The sequence below is a fragment of the Schistosoma mansoni genome, chromosome W (genome assembly GCF_000237925.1).
Source record: "Schistosoma mansoni strain Puerto Rico chromosome W, complete genome".
Taxonomy (NCBI): Eukaryota; Metazoa; Platyhelminthes; class Trematoda; order Strigeidida; family Schistosomatidae; genus Schistosoma; species Schistosoma mansoni.
In genome coordinates this window covers 18454362-18469159 of record NC_031502.1, presented here as the reverse complement: position 1 = coordinate 18469159, position 14798 = coordinate 18454362, and the positions used below count along the sequence as shown (strand labels likewise).

The 14798-nt window shown below is 31.6% G+C and overlaps 1 protein-coding gene across 1 annotated transcript; it reads right to left on the bottom strand.

Annotated features, from left to right (window-relative positions):
• Window positions 1–1616: 1616 nt before the first annotated feature.
• Window positions 1617–2807, bottom strand: Smp_203500 (uncharacterized protein; the record flags this gene model as incomplete). The annotated part of the gene is made up of 1 exon (XM_018788851.1): window positions 1617–2807. One exon carries the CDS (start codon window positions 2805–2807, stop codon window positions 1617–1619), a length of 1191 nt encoding a protein of 396 aa, XP_018654353.1.
• Between the last annotated feature and the right edge of the window lie 11991 nt (window positions 2808–14798).

The following is a 14798-nucleotide window of genomic DNA, read 5'->3' as shown; positions in this document are numbered from 1 at the left end:
GAACAAGAAACTGGATCTGTCCTTCAAATTAAAAGGAAAATTATCATCTAGATGGATCACACATTCATTACGGTCATCGAAATGTTACCAATACCAGCTGAAGGCTACAAAGCAAAGAGACATGCTCAGTCATATACGTTCTTATTGCCAGAAGTGAAGCAATTGCTGAGTCAGTACTGTTTGAAAGTGATATTAATTTAAGTTGATTATTTATTCTCTGATAAAATCGATTTCAGTTAATGCGAAATAATTAAGTTATAATTTCATACTGATACGTAAGAAGTACTTTCAGTGTAAATACTAACATTCGAAATAATCATCAATTGATGCGTCTAACATTGATTAGTGCTCGATATATTTGTCAACCAAAGCAATATGTGATCTCATTGGAATTAATTTAAGTTTGGCTTTATATCATTGTTGCAAGAATGGCTAATATTTATAATAATTTATTGCATTTCACCTCTCTTTGAGTAGTATCATGTACGTCGAAATTCTTCTTTGTTCTGTATTAACGCAAAAAATATACACTATCGTTTGAGTGACGAAAGCATTCACATATACAGGAATTAGTGCTTCTAGTCTATCTTGTCAGTCTCCAAATCCACTGGACGTAGATTTCGGAATTAATACTCCTTATTTATTGGTTCACCTATCTTCGATGTTGCATGAAAATAGGCCTCGAGTATTTTAGTTTCTGTCAATCACAGTTTAACAGTATTTTCACCATCATATTTCTAAAGTAAACAAAGTGAATGAAATTTTTTTATGAGAATGACTTATTTTTTCGTCTAAATAAAGATAATGATCTTTAAAAATCAACCTGTAGATAGACTTAATGTGCGCATCTGATTTGAAACGGCTTAGAATCAAGTTAGATGCAAAAATATGAAACCTCTCCCTATTACTTCTGGTCACTGCTGAAGCAATTGCTGCAATTGTCTAAATATTTACTCATCTATTGGAATAAGTTAATGTAATCACAATATGCTAATTATTGTTGGTTACATTTCTTATTTGCCAACTAATAAGAGTTCAATTGTATTATAAGACAAATACATATTGAAGGTAATCGCGGAGCAGAGCAGAACAGCTAAAATAATACTCACTATAGAAGTAAACAACGTTCCTTAGTTTTGACTGCTTCTATGATTGAAATAAACATTGAAAACTAATATCATGGTATAAGAGAAAGTTTATTTTTAAATTGTTTAAATGCAAATACAATATAAGACAAATTTTTGAATATTTGATAGAATCCTGTTTATTGCTCTAAATAACTGGTGAAAAGTCACATGTGCACGTGGGAATGTTTAAGGTGAGGTTTGTTAATAATGGTAATTAGATCCGATTGTTCTGTACCAGTAAATATAAAAAAATGAATAAATATCATAAGGAATTCATCGCCTCAAAGAGGTCATAAAATAGAAAGTTCATAGTTTCAAGGAAGACACATACATCTAAATGTTCCTTAATTTAAATCATTATGAGTGCCATACTACACATATTTTATGCAATAATTAATACTAGACAATTTAATATTTCAGTATTGTCATTTATCTCTTTTACAAGTTGATAACAAAAGACTAAAGACAAATTAACATCTCTTTGTTTTATCAAGCAGCTGTTTCATTATCAAAACATTTCTCTTGAAGTCTTCCCGCTGTAGGATTTGACTTACGACTGCAAATAAGTTTTAAAAATCCAGCTCGAAATTTTTCAGATAAAAATGCATACAGAATTGGATTGATACTACTGTTTCCGTAAGCCAAACAATTTCCTAATATTTGTATTATTCTAAATAAATCTGTTTCTGGGTCTTTTGCATAATATTGTATTAAAAAGATAGCATGAATAGGCAACCAACTAATACCAAAAACAATGACTACAGTTACAACTAAGCGTGTAACCCGTCTCTTTGAACGTTGTGCCTCTGCTGAACGTGCCATTTTTGAAGATGGACCGTAACGTAGTCTCAATATTAAACATATATATAACAAGCAGATTACAACAAATGGGAACAAATATCCAAACAAAAAGAAAAGAAGAAAAAACATTTGTCCGCCCTGTCGATTATCTCTTGCGATATTCGTATATGCATCAAAATTGACTAACCATGAATATGTACAATATTCCGTAACACAAGAACTTTCACCGCCTTCCGGTGGGCCTTTTACTAAAATTGCACCAATAAATAAGGGTATGTTTGTAACCAGCACTACGGTCCAAGTAATTAATACTGCAATAGTAGTGTTCTTCTGTGTACGAATATGCATACATTGAATGGGATAGACTACAGCCACGAAGCGATCCAAACTCATCAATACTAAGGTGTACACACTGCAATACACGGAGACATATGAAGAATAATAATAAATACGGCACAATGATAATCCCAATGGCCATTTGCCAGCCACATAAACTATGGCTGCGGACGGAACACAAATTACAATAAATGCCATATCAGCTACTGCTAATGAGAAAATTAAAATATTTGTTGTATTACGCATTTGAGCGTTGGCTAGGACAACAATCATCACAAATAGATTACCAACAAATCCAATAATTAGAATCAGTCCAAAAACAACTGGAGTCACTATGCGAGCAAAAACTGAAAATACATTGAGCTCATCCGATCTGAATCTTTTCAAACATGATGAACTAGATGCTATTGAATTAGTTGCTGAAGAATGAATATGTGGTTCAGTTACAACAATTGAAACATTCATTTGGTCTTGAGATGTATGATTGTCTCCCGCAACAAATCCAATGAATAACCATATCAGCCAACAGGAATACAATTTCATGATTTATATCACATTGACAGTTTAATTCTTTTAGATATTACGTTAAAGTTGATAATCTATTAAAATAAGAACATAAAGTAAGATACTTCGTGTCGTCTATTCAGAGAATTTATTTATCCGATTTATTGACAAACAGGAAGCAGTAGGACACATCAAGGAATTATAAACAGTGATTCGGCATAATTACTTAGCAAAGCCATTGAAATACACTTAAACTGAATCAGTCATAAATGGTTTTCCAGCAAAATATCTCTATAAAAGATATCTGATGTATTTCGACAGCGTCATATATCCACTAAAATTTCTCGAGTTTTATTCCTAAGAATAAAATCATTTTCTAAAAATAAGGCTTTAACAATGCAGTATAATTATTTTTTGGATTATTTTGACTTACGTGGATTTGACCCAGCTTTTCTTTCGTTAAGTTCAATTTGGCTTAGATCTTAGTTCAAACAGTTGGCAAATTAACTTCATGTTAAAGAAGTAGTTTATATTGAAAATTTTGTCAGTGAGCAGATTAAGTTAATGTCGGAGAGGCTTACTGATTTATTGGTACTCAGCGACCACATCATCTTAAAGAATCTCTAATTCATGTTTAAGAGCGATAATACGACAAATAACACCTTTACAAGCTGACTGGGAAATCGATTTACTGTGGAATTCCTGACAGAGTGGTTTGAGAAATGGAAATTGGCATAAATCTAATCAAGTTAATTACATTACATACGAAGTTATTTTTTGATTGATGTTTATTCACTATTGTTCTATTGTTATATTGATGTTACATAAATATATCACACTTTTGCCAATCCACTACTGTGACTACTAGTTAAGGAACATTAGAATTATTCAACACAATGTAAGCCCAAAACTTCAACATATCAAAAAAATCTTCAGGAGCTTTTCTTCAAGAGTTCTGACGACCATAATATGTGAATACCTTTTTCTAACGTCATTCAACTTTTTTTCATGTTACATCTTGCCACTTTGAAAAACTTTTAGAATGGATATTAAAAAGTCCAGTGTGAAGAGTTATATGTGTTGTGTGCTACTGATGTCGATAGACACAAATAGTATGTATCATCAATCGGAAGTGAAATACTTGGAGGCAGAAGGTTAAGAAGGTCGAAGAAAAGAGAACGAGAACAGTGATTCATTGGTGTGGAAACGAAGGGACAATGAAGTCTGAGACGATTGACTGATATTTTGTAAATGAAGTATTTACTGCATGGTTCTCGGATTTTACGAAGAGATTTCGTAATTTCGTGTTCAAATACATTCGACATTTCCCACTTATGTTCTCGTTCACTACAACAGGAAATGGAAAGTACTTCACGTTTCCTAGTTAGTGACAGATAAGTACTCTTTTTCGTTTTTGGGATTTTACACAACTGTTTTGGGGAGAAAAATAATAGTAAATCATCTAACCTATAAATCCGGACATTACTACCTTTATATTTTGATGTGCAATCATTAACGGTTGGGTCATTATTGTTATTATCAGCTTTATCCAATATTATATTTTTAGTACAATATAGAATTCTCAGCACAAAGTATTTAAACAAGTTTCCATTTCTTGCTTCTTGGTCTGTCCTGACGATAAATATTGATTGATCAATGGTTAGAAATTAGGAGTACAATAAATCAACATCTAAATAACGCACATTCTTTTCGCTGTATATTGCCAGCAACCACGATATCTCTGATTGGTCCTTTTGTAACTTGTAGGACGAATGGTTGTACACTTTTCAGAAACGAACCTGAGTAGGTTATGCAATTAATAGCCATAATGATGTATTAAAACAAATAAAATTAGATAAGTTGTTGAAATATCTAGATGGCAGGTATCCCAGATGTTCAAGCAGGCCGCCATAAATGATTCATGGGGTTCTCTTATTCTCGAGCTTTCGTCATACTTATAGACTATTACTATACCTCCTTCCGTTCACAAGTCATTATAATTTGATCTTGAGTCCGTTATACCGACTGATACAGCGAATGCCTGATTTTCGGTACATGTTTTTCAAATTATTGTGAGCTTTGTTCTAGCTGTCTATGTATTTAACCATGTATCTTTTTAGAGTTAGCTGGATTTTTTCGGAAGCTCCAGAGGTTTTTTCTACTATTTCTTTTCATTTTCTCCATCGCTCATGTGGAGATAAGCATCTGAGAACCAAATCCGCCTTAACATACACAGATTACCTAGTCACAGGACTACATTAAATAGCACAGTTTAGCGAATAAATCAATACGATACGAGTTAATTTCCTCACTTACCTAATTTTAAATTTAGTGGGCATTCCAAGTTCATCAAAACAACATAAATTTTACGTGAGGATATTCACCCTGTCAAAGTTAAAATGCAATCCTGTTTTGATTAACTCCAATTTAATCAGTTACTGGCAAAATAAGACACACATTATGAAAAACATTTCCTCGTGCTTTTACATCATACTTTAGAGTCGCTAGTTCACACTACTCAAATAACTAATAAGACGACAAGAAAATAAACTTCCGTTTTTCAACGTAAACTAAAATTGTTTATAACTGAAACATTCTGATAATATAAAACAAAAAAAAATCGGAAGGACCTTTCTTGAATGCCAAAATACATATAACGATAAATATACGGTAATTTGTCAGATTAATAAAGCGGATTTTAAAAGTTATTAAAACAAACTGGTGTTTGTAGCGTTTCTTCTATTAAACTCAGAGCCCTAATTTGTGTAAGGAATAATCTGAAAGTATAATACGTACAGCTTATTGAGATTAAGAGCACAAGCGTACTGTGATATAACTGTGGTACATTATCTTTAATATATCCTCTTGAACGCTCTAATGAATACCGAAATATTTGAATGACCGTGTGACATCAATTTGATTTAGTTTTTATTCCTAATAAAAACTTTCTCTTCTTTGTTTTAATTCTAAATCATATTTACTTGAAGTATAAATGAAAGAGGAATTTATAGCCTTTGAATTTCAAACGTGATAAGCTTCTTTATTCTAATCATAGTCAATCTTTCTTTTGACCTATTTATCTAAACTTACGTTAAATCAGGAAAATATCTTTTAATGAAACACGTTTTGCATGATCGAATTCCCGTTTTCATTTTAATTTTCCTATCTTCAAAGCAATAATCGATGTTTATCTTACAATATCCACTATAATCGACAAAAGATTACTGAATGTACGCCAAATTTATAAATATTAGTTCGAAAATATTCAATTTAATGAAGATAAACAGAGAGTGTGTTATTTTATTAAAATTCAAATACCTTATCTAGGTCATTTGATTTTTCTTACTTTACAACAAGAGTTCTAATTATGCTAACGGCAGAAAATTAGTTTCATTTTCCAACTTTTCACTACTAGACGATACTTTTCACCATTGTTCGGTATGAAGAAACGATAATGTTGAATATATAGAAATAGCATGGGTTATAATAATAAAGATCATGAAGCTGTTGTCCGGAGTCAGACGAACAGTAATGACCGGAAATCTGTGTGCAGAAATAACCTTTTTTGAGGCTGAATACGATGTAACATATTAGCTAGTATTGCCTGAAAGGGATCATAGTGATCACTTCAGCATATATATATATATGCTAGAATCTTAATAATTGCTTTCACTTTGCCTCTCCTCCCTTAGCTTTTGCCTTGCCTCGCTTCTCCTTGATTCAATTTGACTATAAATCCTAGTCTGTATTCTCTTGCTTGCATGCATTAGCCTTCTGCTCAATTCGCTTGATGTTCCTGTAACTTTGTTATCTGTGCTGTCCAATAATAAATTGTAGTCACCGCTTCTTGTTACCATACTAGCTCTTACACAGTTGAAATTTATATGGTAACGGTTATCAAGGTGACTGATAAATAAAACATAATGAATTATGTCAAAGCCAAGCCACCACAAATCTTTGACCACTAGTCAACGTAGAAGTGTTTACTAAAACATGTATGTTTAATTAATAAAGTGACATTTTCAGTAAGCGAATATGCTTACGAACAATTTTCCGCTCGATAGTGTTCGTTAGTGAATTAACTAGGGAATAGTTTATGCTAAGTCACTCGATGCTTACACATTTAACATTCATTATAGTTTTACTGAATCACGCAATTTTACTTACTTTGAATTAAAATGGCCTCAGAATTTACAAACAGTTTGGAGATGATTGATGACTTTATTTTTAAAATATAAACCAATAAATTAGGTTAACAGAAGCCAGAGAAGAATGTTCAGTGAATTAAACGATCATTTATACTTTCAAATATTTATTTATCTATATGAGATTAACGTTATGAACGCCTATAAAATGAATATTAGATGCATTTAAAATAATTATCTTTAATCCTGGATAAATTTTATTTATGAGCCAGTTGATAAATCCTTACTAATTAATACTGTAGTGATTATTTATTGCTTCTTATTATTATTATGACAATCTGGGAAGTAGTATAGTGATTTTTTAAAAATATTTAAAAATTCAGCTCTCTGTTGACTGTTAGCGCATCGTGAGAACTGTGTGAAGAAAAACTGTCTTAAACTAGTATTTTACCATATGGGTTTTTGCATGATACTAAAAAGTGTTTATAAAGTAACCTAAAATTATTTTTCAATAAATTTAATACTAATTTTACAAACGTCTAATAACGCCTGATTATTCCCCTTTATTGATTTTAGAAGGGATTATATTCTGATCTCATCATTTCATTTTATAATACAAGAGAGTAATGTGATTCTAAAGTATTGTATATATATAGATTGTTAATCTTCGTAGAACTGTAATATTGTTTCACTTTTTAGAAGACAATGAATGTCACCATTTAAAGAATCATCATTGCTGCATGATTCATTAAATATGCTGTTCAGTCATGAATATGTGAATCTGGTTAGTTATAGTATAAAGCAGTCATATCTTTATTCCAATCATTTGATTTCTAAACACCTTCATATTTCAAAAGTCAACCGTGTCAACCAACAAAAAAATACTAAGACTACATTTTCGGTGCTTAGTTTTAACAAAAAATTAAGTAATGATAAACTTCATTTAAGTAACTCGAAAAGTTGTACATAAAGGTGTAACGACTCTTATTATAACCTCTATATGAGCTAATTATAGTTTCTAGGTACATCAGTGAGATGACACAAATCATTTGACACACGAATGGTTTTAATGTTATTCGTTATTCTGTACATCTTTAGATATTTGCTCTTGTTAATTATCCACTTTGAAATTTGGACGTTTTTACGCATGTTTGTGCATAATAGTCGGTGTTTTGTACTTGCCTACTTGTATTTTGTACACTACTTGCATAGGATGAGTCACGATTAACTTTCAGGGTGTTGGTCTATTAACCCCTCCCCCCAAGTTTGCCTTTATCTACTGACCGTTCAGATCCTAGCATTTGAATTCGTAAAATAAACGTTTCCACGACGTTTCGTATTTAGCTTTTCTTACCGCCACTGTACAAAGGGTTTAGTCTATGACACACGAAGTTAGTTGGGGAACTATACTTCATTATCGTCATCGCTAGGGGTGTCACCAAAGGACTATAAAAGATCCAGGATATTGTTCACATTTAATGAATATTCTTACATTTTAGAACTGTACTTGGTACCATTGAAAACACAGTTTCTTGAGAATTCCCAGTTCAGTCTTCTTTTAAATCCCCGTTGTCCCTTGACTTATACGATAACATTTTTCACCAATCCACAAAATTTGTAAATATTATTTCTATGATCCTTTAGATCCTCTTTATACAAATCGTAGAATCTATTCTAATTGCTTTGAAAGAAGAGTATGAATACAATTCAAATTTAAGTGTTTACATTATTCGAGTCTCTATAAATGTCTCCTCGAATTCGACTTTTACTTCTGATTGACAATTAGTGTTCACCGAACCAATAACCGAAATTACTTTGAAATTATTGCTACAACTGAAATTATCTCGAATAGATTTCAATAATTTTAATAAACCGAATTCTTTATGATATTTGATGGTGTATTTGTAGGCGTTCAACAATTAACAATGAACCTGAATGAATAACAAGACGAAGTATTCAAACACTTATTACCTGAAAGATGGATTGTTTCTTGTTTCAACCCTTGCGTATTACTAACGTTTTGTATTTTGTTCAATAAATATATTGATTAATGGTTGATGCACTAACTATCCTTTCATTTTACTTAATTATTGTGAAATAGTTATAATATTTACATGTTAGTACTACTTAAAATGGTGCAGCGGAAACCAGGAATAGTGAAGCGATTGAATATTTATTCTTTATCAAAGCACACCATATGGGGATAGTAGTAGCAGCCTACTAATGTAAATGTTTAAAAAAATCAAATAATATGATACTACTTGAGAGTGTTAAATTTCGGAATTATCAATGTTAGTAAAATGCTTATGAAAAATTCATTATTATAAAAGTCGAAACATCATTGAACCGCTTGATACAATGAAGTCATCTAAAATGTCAGTTCGCTGGAAGCTAACAAATCAGTTTAAACTTATGTGCTAGTCAAGTTAACTTCACTCGAAGCCGGGGTACTGTGGTTCCAACCTCAGGGTTAGCAACCTCTTTCTTTAAAAAGGAACTTGTTAGAAAGACACGAAAAAAATCATTTACGCTAATCAAGTTAATGAGAATTAATGGGAAGATAAATCAACACATATTGAATGGTTCCATTCTCTACATTTCAGCATTATTGAGTCAAACTGCCCACAAGTTAAACGTAACAGCTTTTATTTAGGTACATAAATTAGATGTTCATTGCGTTAATCAGTTAAACATCCTAGTTCACTAGTTAAGGAATAAATCTCTACAAAAAATATTAACCATTACCTTAAACAATATAAAAAATTATCTATTTTGTTTTAGTTGAATAAGTTGTAAAAACTACTTTCATGTAAAGTACAGACCGACATAGACTAGTAAGCAATTCCCATTAGAGCTGTAAGTGCTCAATTCTGAAACGCGCTAAACCAAAACAAGTGACTGTTTAGTGTTTTTTGGCTTCAATAATTTAGCAGTTAATGTCAGTCAGTGTCGAAAACTGTCCTTAATTTGCTATACGTATTTTTACTTAAAATGCGTATTTACTAAATTACTGAGTTATTCTGCACTTATAAGCAAAATGCGATTTCAACAATGTTAGAACGTAACTCACTGCTAAAACAACAAAATATATCCATAAAAATATAAAAGTAGGAAGAGGCAGAATATATCCAAATGCCATCCAAAGGTTGTAGGTTGCCACTTACTTATCAGGAGCTTTCATTTCCTTTCCCTTTCAATTAACTGCAAGAAATGACGCAACGTTAATGTATGCATTTCGACTGTTTTCTTTAGTTTTGAACCACTTTAGTTGACTTGTTGAACTAATGAGACACTATTTTGTTGTGATTCATAAGCAACTGTTAGCTAGGTAATCGGGTTTTTAATTCACTACCGATTCTGTCAAACTAACCGCGCCTTAGTTTCCTTAACAGATCTAAGTTCTCACTAATAAAAAACATTGTATAAATTTTGGAAACATGAACTTATTTTGCTTATGATTGTGATGTGGCTATTAACTGTTGTTAACGTCACGGTGACTGTAAGGTAGGTGTTTGATAAAAACGAACGAGTTAGAATGGTTTTATAGGCGCAAATGAATATTAAGAATACAAAATGTTATATACTCTAGCTTCTGTAGTCAAAGAAATGTGGTGGGATCAAAGTGAGTAGCTTTTATTGAAAATATATGTTAGCAGTTTTCATCATAAGAAGTAAAATGTTATTGGCCAGAAAATGAACATTTGTATGCATGGGGTTTCTGGTCATTTCTAATAGTTTCCTAATATCGATGATTACTGACAAAGACACGCTGTTTCTAAACTTCATACGTTTAATTTGTATCTGTGACGTTAATGGCAATCTCCACATTATTTTCGATTTCGACTACATCATGTGTTCTTTTATCAAAATAAAAACTGGTTAAATGTTCATTATACAAGGTAGATAGTAATATGTTTAACTGGGTAGTTATGTGAAAATGTTCTCTCAAATAATAGAAATTTTAATCAAATACCCAACCAATATGCTTTTTCCAAACTTCTTGTTTATTCATATTAAAGATAAAAACAGACAATTTAAAAATGGGATACATCAGAGCAAAAAAAGGAGTCGAAATATGTTCTCATCAAAATGCTTATCATAACAACTTGATAGTAATATTGTCTATTCTATGTCTCAAATTTCAGTGGTTGCCAATCAATAAAATAGGTTACCGTTAAAAACGATGATAATTTTATGTTACTTTACTTTGAAATGATTTCGAGTAATAACTAAATCAGAAGTATTGACGGTAAGAAAAATACTTTTTCAAATGATATATTCTCTTAACTACCTGGAAATAATTATCATATAAAAATAACAGTGAACAGTCACCAATAAAATTGTTTAAAAATCGATACCATCAATTGAATATTGTCATTTAGAGATTCAGTTTGACACAAAGCAACAAAAAAGTACTACTGACGAGTATGAACATCCAGAGGGATATATGAAATCGAATACTCACAGTATTAGAAGCATACACATACACCGAAATCTAAGGGGTGAACATTTCATTTTAGTGAACTGAAAAACTTATCAAATGTTCAGGTGTCGAATAAAACTTACATGAAAACTTTATCTAAACTAGCCAAAACAAGTGCTGGGTATGATAACACACTTTATGACTCGTACTCGAGGATTTAAATAGATATTGAAGCTTGTAAAATTTACTCCAAATATGCAGTATTATTGATATCAAATAATTAATAGTTTTAGATGACTGTGTGAAGCGTAAAACTAGTAGGTCTTATAGTGTAGCTAAGTCCTATAATTCCGTCGTTTGTGTTATCAAACCTCGTGTCGAAACAGAAATCTGAAAAACGTCAGTCACTAAAACCAAAACCTCTGACCGAAGGGAAATTTTGTGTCTCCTATCTCACTTAAAGAAGCCCCATATACAGCAAATGTATTTGATGTCTTAGAATCCCTGATTTCATTATTCCCATTTAACTTCGTAAATAGCTTTAACACAATACACTTGTTTGATTGCTCTACTTACAGAACGGAAAACTAATTTCATTAAATTAGACCTATACAATTTGCTACATCATTTTCACTGCTTATATTTAGTCCTTATGATACCTCTCATTAGCAAAGTACATTCTATTTTATCTTAATTCTCCTATTTACCAAAAAAATTAAAGACATAAAACTGGAATGTCTTTTAGACTGTGATATAAGTCTAGATTAAGTAAGATTATTTTACGTTTGATTTATTTGGAATTTAAAGGGTTAATAGTAATGAGGATAAACAACACTCATTTGTAAAGATACCTTAGTATATATTAGGTTTTATGCAGATTACTAATATTTGTAAACTTGGGAAAACTAAATGTAGGTATATCAAAACTGACTGTCAGATATTCTGCTTAGTTAGGTTTAAGACTAACCAAATGAACAATTTTTTCTTAGATTACAAAAATTTCTCATAATAAGGTTAAAGGAATCATATTAGATATACAGTGATATAAAATTCAGAAGTAAGCACTATGTCTTATTAAGGGCTATTGTGCCATTCACTATGAAACTCTACATAAAATTGTACTTAACATTTTCTAACTTTTTAAGTCTGTGCGTATTTGGCAATTACTACTTACATGCCTACAAAATAAGTAGTGAGGCTCTTTAATTTTGGGAACTATAAAAACCTGCATGACATATTTCACATCATCTTTTATTATTTCAGAAGTATTACAAACAAGCTTGAATGTTTTATCACAACATGGTGTAAGATATTATGGTTTAATTAACTTCTCACTCCTTGATCTATAAGTAGATTCTTCAGATCTTTATCCATATCTGAAGTTGTGAATAACTGTTTTGGTCAATAGTTTCACGTCACAGTGTTTTTGAAGTTCCAGTAGAACATCAAATATACACGAAGTAAATCATAAAATCATCCTAATGTTAAGCAGTACATACTGAATGAATAATGACATCACTTGAATGTCACGGAAAAGTGCATAAATACATAATTTATAGAAATAAAAATTGGTTTGCTGCCGAAACTGGATACACTTACTTAACTTACAGGGTACTACTGAAGAATTAGTTGAATGTAATGCAATTGTTAACATAGTGAATTCATATTTGAAAATTTGACTCATATGATAAACAAAACTTTCAATTAATAATGGTCTCAACGTTAAACAATTTAAATGAAGTATTTTTGATACGGAAAGATGGAAGGAAAGGAAAATTTTAAGTTTATCAATGTAACGTTAATGACCAATACACTTGGGCAGTTATTTTGATTGGTGGATTTTTTCCTTGTACTGTTTATCTCACTTTGTCAAAACGTTACACAATATTGAGAAATTTATCTACAATGTTTTTACAAAACCTTAGATATCTTATACGTCACTTGAATTACTATACAGTATCATGATATTTTAACTAAGCTTTAATTAAATAAACCAAGAACTGATCGTTTACACGTAATTTGCTGCCATCAACCAACCTCTAACAAATTGGAGTTAAAAACTTCACAGGTAAACTATTCCAAGGACTGATTCATAAAAGTATTCTTAGATAGCATGTATATTCACGGGTCTAAAACGCTCAGTATAGAGTATAGCATATTTTGAAGGTTTAAGTTTATGCAATCTCAATCTACCGCGTACAGAGGCTACATATTGATCTTCAGGTGAAGAGAGTTTTTGTTCTCAAAATAATTAGTCTCTTGTACATGTTTAAAGGTGGGTTGAACGAATTATCAACCACAAAACTCACAATTGATGGAATCATATGATTGTCATAAAGTAGGACGCTCATGGGAGTGAGAGCATCTATGATTTCCAGATGGTCATTTCACATAATTTAACTTAGTTGACTTCACAAAATAGTTGTAAGGTTCATTGATAGGACTAATCAAAACCTATCAATTTATAAATAAATATTTTGGTTCATACCCATAAAAGCACACATCAAAAAGGCCCATACTATCAATAAGTAGGTTGCGAATATAATGTCGGAATGATATTTAATAGTAAGTGAAAATACACTATTGCAAAACCCTATACTAATTTTTGAGAAGGTCAACTAGATTCTTAGCTTCGTCGTTCAAAATAGATATATAGGACATGACTGGAGTAATAAGAAAAATAAATTGTTACTGAATTTGAGAAATTACAGTCTTTGTTGAAAGCAGACTATTAACTGAACGTTTAGTTAAGTGCGTTTCGGTTTGGTCGAATAGATGAAACGAGTGCTCTGGCGCGAGACTGGTAGGTCCTGGGTTCGAATCCCGCGAGTGTGGGATCATGGATGCTTACTGCTGAGGAGTCCCACAAAAGGACGAAACGGCCGTCCAGTGCCTACAGGTTTTCCATGGTGGTCTAGCTTCAATTGACTCATGATCTTACCTATATAAAGATGAAACGAGAGTTAGTGAAGTGATCAAATTTTAAACCCTTATATACTTATTCTTCCACCAACTTGATCCTCGCGTTTAATGATATGCGCCATATTGATGTGGTCTTGTCAAACGTCCTACATGAAATAAGTATTCCGGTCAACTTGATCTGAAAATAGATATTCGTGGGCGTAAATTACATTCTATAGTCAACGTGTAAGTAGTGTCCCTTTGTGGATCGTCATATTCCTGTGTAAAAGACAGAAACAATGGATACAATTTTTAAACATTCAAATTATGTATGATTTCGATAGTCCGATTAGTTAACATTCTTTAACTTGGTATATGTATGTCTTCCACGAGAATGCAGACGTCCACGTATAATTTCTAGATGTTGTAGTAAGTGGTTTTGAGGCTTCGGTTCCATGGCTATAGCCTCTAAAAGGCATGATTCCGATTGTTCTAGCTTATCTTCATCTGCCAAAGCAACACAAAGGTTATGTTTTGCCTGAATGTTCTTTGGGTCCAATT